The sequence below is a fragment of the Salvelinus sp. IW2-2015 genome, unplaced genomic scaffold (assembly GCF_002910315.2).
Source record: "Salvelinus sp. IW2-2015 unplaced genomic scaffold, ASM291031v2 Un_scaffold6133, whole genome shotgun sequence".
NCBI lineage: Eukaryota > Metazoa > Chordata > Actinopteri > Salmoniformes > Salmonidae > Salvelinus > Salvelinus sp. IW2-2015.
Genome location: NW_019947397.1, coordinates 24,510 through 31,955, shown reverse-complemented (window position 1 = coordinate 31,955; position 7,446 = coordinate 24,510). Strand labels below are relative to the sequence as shown.

The 7,446-nt window shown below is 43.6% G+C and overlaps 1 protein-coding gene across 1 annotated transcript; it reads left to right on the top strand.

The window, feature by feature from the left end:
- The first annotated feature begins 899 nt into the window (after positions 1 to 899).
- Positions 900 to 4,670, top strand: LOC112078724 (muscarinic acetylcholine receptor M3-like). Its single transcript, XM_024144866.2, has 4 exons — positions 900 to 1,093; positions 1,396 to 1,546; positions 1,852 to 1,921; positions 2,351 to 4,670. Exons 1-4 carry the CDS (start codon positions 927 to 929, stop codon positions 3,895 to 3,897), a joined length of 1,935 nt encoding a protein of 644 aa, XP_024000634.1. The 5' UTR covers positions 900 to 926; the 3' UTR covers positions 3,898 to 4,670.
- Positions 4,671 to 7,446: the final 2,776 nt, after the last annotated feature.

Sequence of the window (7,446 nt, the reverse complement as noted above, 5' to 3'; positions counted from 1 at the left end):
TTCTATCCAATATTAGTAAGGATATGCATATTGTACGATCAAGAATTGAGCAATAGGCCGTTTAATTTGGAGACCAAAATATGCTAATGCGGAACAGCACCCCCTATAGTTGCAAGAAGTTAAAGTGTTGCAGTGATTTCACTTGCTGTGGTCGCTGACGTGTATAATATTAAGTCATCCACATACATAGACACTCTTGCATTACTCAAGGCCAGAGGCAGGTCATTAGTAAAGATTGAAAAAGTAGGGGCCTAGACAGTTGCCCTGGGGAATGCCAGGCTCAACCTGGATTATGTTGAGAGTCTTCTATTAAAGAACACCCTCTATGCAATACAAAATAATATACAGTGACTGTATAAAAAAATTAGGAACATTTTCCTAATATTTGAGTTGCACCACCCTTCTGCCCTCAGAACAGCCTAAATTCGTCGCGGCATGAACCCTACAAGTGTTGAAAGCGTTCCACCGGATGCTGGCCCATGTTCACTCCATTGCTTCCACAGTTGTGTCAAGTTGTCTGGATGTCTTTGGGTTTGGGTGGTGGACCATTCTTGATACACACAGGAAACTGTTGAGCATGAAAAATCCAGTAGCGTTGCAGGTCTTGACACACTCAAACCGGTGCGCCTTGCACCTACTACCATATCCCGTTCAAAGGCACTTAAATKAATTGTCGTAAGGCTTAAAAATCCTTCTTTAACCTGTCTCCTCCTCTTCATCTACACTGATTGAAGTGGATTTAATAAGTGACATCAATAAGGGATCATAGCTTTCACCCGAATTCACCTGGTCAGTCTATGCCATGGAAAGAGCAGGTGTYCTTTAATGTTTTGTACACTCAGAGTATATGACTTTATAAAGCCAAATAACACATGTTTTTTTCTCTCCCAGGTGTCTCCAGAATATGCCCTCRGGACGGCAGCGCTATGACCTTGAMCCTGAACTCGTCSAGCTCTTCCCCCTCTGTAGRCCCCAGTATGTACCTGAACAMCAGCTMCCCAGGGTTGARGGCCTACGCCGACAACGCCATCCTGGGCCTGGGCCTTGTGCTGGACAACGACTCCATTACCAGGGACCTCACCAACCTGACCAGGTATAGGTTAGAGGGTTAGAAACCGAATCCCAGAGTTGACTCTCTGAAGGGAATTTGCAAGGGAGTGAGCCGGAAACTGGATGGGGTTTCTGGAATTCATTATCCTAGATACCATCTCCTGTCTCCTGCCTGTTGTGCCCTTGAGCATGGGACTTAACCTGTAAACTGCTCCAGGGGTGTTGCACTGTGGCTGAGCCATTCCTACAACCTCTCCGTCTGTTTGTCTCGGGAGGGTTGGGATTAAGGAAATACATTTCAGTTTCAGTGTTACAATGTAATCATCTTGTTCTTCTTTCGACCAGCTGGTCCAACACCTCCCTCCTTGATCCCATGGTGACCTATGACCCTCTGGGAGGTCACACCATCTGGCAGGTCATCCTGATCGTGTTCCTCACCGGGTCTCTGTCTCTGGTCACCGTCGTAGGAAACATCCTGGTGCTCATCTCCTTCAAGGTAGATTGTAGGCCGAGACTAACGTCACAACGTATGATGACTGCCTGTAATTGTTTAAGTAGGCTTGTCCGAGCCAGAATGGCCCACGGGGCATGAGCCTATCTCCTGTCTCTGTAGCGCGAGGTAGCTTGATGGCACGTGTATCGCAGGCCGTAATTATTGCGGGGGGCGTACGTGCCTCAAAACTCTTACTGAATGGTCCACKWCATTGTTTTTAACAGCTTTTAACATCATACGTCTTGTTAATTTGATGTTTTACTGTGGAGTGACACTTTAATAATAAAGGTTTCTCTTCTCTCTTCCAGGTGAACAAGCAGCTGAAGACAGTGAATAACTACTACCTCCTCAGTCTGGCCTTTGCTGACCTCATCATCGGTATTTTATTGTACTTTGTGTTTTCATACGTGTATAGATGATGTAATGTATCACAGCTGATATTAATAATAGATTGTACTATGATTGCCTACAGTGTCTCACAAATGTGTAATATGTACAGTCAATTACTGTAATATCAAATGTGTAATATGTATTAGTCAGTTACTGTAATATCAAATGTGTAATATGCATTAGTCAGTTACTGTAATATCAAATGTGTAATATGTATTAGTCAGTTACTGTAATATCAAATGTRTAATATGTATTAGTCAGTTATTGTAATATCAAATGTGTAATATGTATTAGTCAGTTACTGTAATATCAAATGGGTAATATATATTGTCAATTACTGTAATATCAAAAGTGTAATATATATTGTCAGTTACTGTAATATCGGAGTGAAACTAAAATACAGTGTTCTAATTCTAGGAACTCTTTCCATGAACCTCTACACTACCTACATTATCATGGACCAATGGGCTTTGGGGAACTGGGCGTGCGACCTGTGGTTGGCTATCGACTACGTGGCGAGCAACGCCTCCGTCATGAACCTGCTGGTCATCAGCTTCGACCGCTACTTCTCCATAACTCGACCTCTGACCTACCGGGCCAAGAGGACCACCAAGAGAGCTCTGACTATGATCAGCATGGCCTGGTCCGTGTCCTTYGTCCTGTGGGCGCCGGCTATACTCTTCTGGCAGTATATCGTAGGGGAGCGCACWGTGCCTCCTGGAGAATGCTTTATCCAGTTTCTCTCAGAGCCTATTATCACATTCTGCACGGCCATCGCTGCCTTCTACCTGCCGGTCACCATCATGACGGTTCTCTACTGGAGAATCTACAGAGAGACAGAGAACAGGCAGAAGGACCTGGCGGGGTTGAGGGGGTCGGGGGCAGGGAACAAGGCGGGCCAGGGGGGTAGCCAGAAGGAGGAGGAGGAGRAGAAGAAGGAGGAGGCCCAGGAAGAGGAGGCTCCCATGGTGCCCAAGACAGGAAGCTCCAGGAGCTGCAGCAGTTACGAGCTTAACCAGGCCGGTCAGAAAGGCTCTGGAGCCAAGAAGACCAGAGGACGCTTCCGGTTCTGGCCGCTGACTAGGTGGTCCAAGAAGACGACAAYCACAGTGGGAGGAGAGCCGGAACACAGCAGCTCCGATAGCTGGAACAACAACGATGGGGGCGGGGCCTCCATGGACCAATCAGACTCTGAGGACGAGGAGGGGGCGACGGAGTCAAGCCGAGCTATMTATTCCATCGTGGTCAACCTGCCGGGGATAAACTCCGCCMCYGGCAACAACCCTAACAATGACCCCCARCTGACATCTSCTGAGGAYCAGGATGCTYCGAAGGACCCTCTCCGGCCACCAGGGGGCGATAATAAGGACAAAAAGWCATCCTCTAATACCAGAARGGAGAARGACAAGGAAGACAACAGCTACCACCARCGCTCCTTCTCTAAAACCCCCGTCACTTCCTCGTCTTCCATCCAGACCTCCACCAGGAGCCAAATAGGGGATGTGTCCTCCACCTCCAAGTCCCCCTCCTCGGCCACCTCGGCTCCCATCTCCCTGAAGGATGCGGCCATGGCCAAGCGTTTCGCCTCCAAAGCCAAGACCCAGATCACCAAGCGTAAGAAGCAGAGTGTAGTCAAGGAGAAGAAAGAGAAGAAAGCCGCCCAGACTCTCAGTGCCATCCTGTTGGCTTTCATCATAACCTGGACTCCCTATAACATTATGGTGTTGGTCAACACCTTCTGTACTGRCTGCATCCCTGAGGCTCTGTGGGCTCTGGGCTACTGGCTGTGTTACGTCAACAGCACCATCAACCCCATGTGTTACGCCATGTGCAACCTCACCTTCAGGAATACCTTCAAGATGATTCTGCTCTGCCGCTGGCAGGACATCAACAAACGCAACAAGCCTCAGTTCCAGCAGAGGCAGACGGTCGCCTTCCGCAAGAAGGAGCCCTTGCAGGTGTAATGTACTGGGGCCTGGGTCAGCTGTGTAGGACTCTGTCGGTACTGCCTCTCTGGGATTGTTTGACAGGATAGTTGGCCAGGGAGATGGAATGTACTTACAAGCCTTTCTCAACAATGAAGACATTACATAATAATACAAAGAAAAATAGTAACACGACAAATAAAATACACAATTATTTTCAATTAACTCTGCATCTCTTCCAACTATTGACTTTTTTTTCACAACTGACACACCAGTTTGGTGCCAAAACATTGACAACAAAGACATATTGACATCGTAAAATCATTAAAAAACTGTCTTAAAAAAACACAGGACACTTCATGATGAATCCCTCATATTTAACAGCAATAGTATTCACCAACTTGGTTAATATTTAGAATAATGTTTTACAGCTCTGTCATTGTATTTTTATTTTWAAATCATATATGTTGCATGTGAAAAGRCCACACAGATGACCAGGGATATTTATACACGGACAGAAGGGGAGATTTGATTGGATTTATTTGACGTTTAGGGCACCCAACCCAATGGAATATTTGTCACATATAAAAGGGCTGTCAATGTATGACAATATCTGTTGGTGTTTAAACAGGCCTGGTTTTAACTGAACTGTTGCTATACAGTTACAGAACATCAACAATCCTACAGAACACGGTTACAGAACTTCAACAATCCTACAGAACACGGTTACAGAACTTCAACAATCCTACAGAACTTCAACAATCCTACAGAACACGGTAACAGAACTTCAACAATCCTACAGAACACGGTTACAAACTTCAACAATCCTACAGAACACGGTTACAGAACTTCAACAATCCTACAGAACTTCAACAATCCTACAGAACACGGTAACAGAACTTCAACAATCCTACAGAACACGGTTACAAAACTTAAACAATCCTACAGAACACGGTTACAGACTTCAACAATCCTACAGAACACGGTTACAGAACTTCAACAATCCTACAGAACACGGTTACAGAACTTCAACAATCCTACAGAACTTCAACAATCTATACAGAACACGGTTACAGAACTTCAACAATCCTACAGAACTTCAACAATCTACAGACACGGTTACAGAACTTCCACAATCCTACAGAACACGGTTACAGAACTTCAACAATCCTACAGAACGGTTACAGAACTTCAACAATCCTACAGAACACGGTTGCCTTTCCCGTGTGGCAGATAGATACAATTAGGTGAATCAGTGGACATGTAAAGCTGCAGTACTTTGTAAAGATACATGACTTTGTAAAGTTGCAGTACTTTGTAAAGGTGCAGTACTTTGTAAAGATGCATTACTTTGTAAAGTTGCAGTACTTTGTAAAGATGCATTACTTTGTAAAGTTGCAGTACTTTGTAAAGATGCATTACTTTCATGTAAAGGTGCAGTACTTTAATGTAAACCTGCAGTACTTTGTAAAGATGCATTACTTTCATGTAAAGGTGCAGTACTTTAATGTAAACCTGCAGTACTTTGTAAAGGTGCAATACGTCCATGTAAAGATGCAGTACTTTGTTAAGCTGCAGTACTTTCATGTAAAGATGCAGTACTTTGTTAAGCTGCAGTACTTTCATGTAAAGCTGCAGTACTTTCATGTAAATCTGCAGTACTTTCATTTAAATCAGCAGTACTTTCATGTAAAGCTGCAATACTTTAATGTAAATCTGCAGTACTTTCATGTGAAGGTGCAGTACTTTCATATAAAGCTGCAATACATTCATGTAAATCTGCAGTACTTTCATGTAAATCTGCAGTACTTTCATGTAAATCTGCAGTACTTTCATGTAAAGCTGCAGTACTTTTATGTAAATCTGCAGTACTTTCATGTAAAGGTGCAGTACTTTCATGTAAATCTGCAGTACTCTCCAAGTGCTACTCTACTCTTTGATTCCATTCAATGAGTTCTGGTGAGAAGTGACCTACTTACTGAGCCAGTACCCTTTTCATCCCGTGTTATTTCATGTGTTTGGCTMGTGTTCCGTGTGGTCGCCGGTGATGATTTTAACAACGTGTCGGTGACCATTGTGGTGGTTGTAATCGTTGCTCAAAGTGAGACAGTGTTGTTAAAATACGGTTGCAAAAATTACCGGTAACTTTCTAAGAATTCTCAGGTTTCCCCCCCCCCCACCAAAATAAATCCAGGTTAGAAGACTCCTGGAACCAGGAAGGAATGCTGGAATCCTCCATTTGGGATTCCTGGGAAACCTGGGAATTTGGGGAAAGGTGCTGTAATTCTGCATCTCTAGTTGTAAAGCACGGGGTTGATGTACAAGCTGCTTATAGGATCTAAATAGCTGTGTGATTACGAGGTGATATTTACATAGTAACTGTGTGTGGATTCTTTACATTGATGTTGATGTACAGTATGATGCAGTTCTATGTTTATATAAAATGGTTTGTTATATCTTTTATATAAAATAATGTGTCGCCCGGTCCAAGATGTTCACATGTAAACGACGAGGGACAAGTTAAATTGCAATAAAGTCAAATGTATGTAATTAAAATATATGTTTTACCATTGAGACATATTGACAACAAAATTGATATCCACAGGTYTTTCTGATGAGTTTTTCATACAAGTCATATACCATAAATAAGAAGATAACCTGTCTATGACTATGATGGTTTACTAGCTATGAAACAAGTGGGATCTGAGGTGAGATGTTGTCAGTGGTTGATTTAGGTCGTAGCTCACCGAGTATCGTCACCTCAAATGTTATTCTTCTTGAGTTTCTCTGATAGAATATTAGATCAAAAGGTATCGCAGATTTCCAGCACCTAAATATAAACAGAACCAGCACTCAAAATGAATATCGGCACCTATTTCAGTCCAAGTCAAACACTGGGTGATGCCCATCCTTTTTCCTATAGACCACAGGTGTCAAACTCATTCCACGGGGGGCAGAGTGTCTGCCGGTTTTCGCTCCTCCCTTGTACTTGATTGATGAATTAACATCACTAATTAGTTAGGAACTCCCCACACCTGGTTGTCTAGGGCTTTATTGAAAGGAAAAAAAACAAAAACCTGCAGACACTAGGCCCTCCGTGGAATGAGTTTGACACCCCTGCTATAGACAGTTTCCAGGTGGAGAATGTCAGTAATCCAACAGCACCACCTAGTGGTATAAATGTAGTATGACTAGTACTGAATGGTTGGTGGGCTCAAACTCAGCATGTCAGGTGTCTATCCGTGTGTCAGCTGGGTTTTGTACTTGAAATGGTCCTGTATTATTTTAGGAGTAACTGATGTCACGTAATTAGCCTGAAATCCAGACCTGTTTTGTGCTATCATTCCACACCCTGCACTCCGTGTCTATATGTTTTGGCATGACACAGAGTGTGAAGGAGTGGAATGATAAGACCCGTACAGACCGGTATCCAGGCAACCAACAGACCGGTATCCAGGCAACCACTTAATAACATGGTGCAGAAAAACGCTCACAGTTCCGTGTTTGTCTCTTTGATGATGTGGTGCTGGGAGGACAGTTTTGTTGTCATGGTGACTTTCATGGATTTCACTAGTTGACCAGGACACA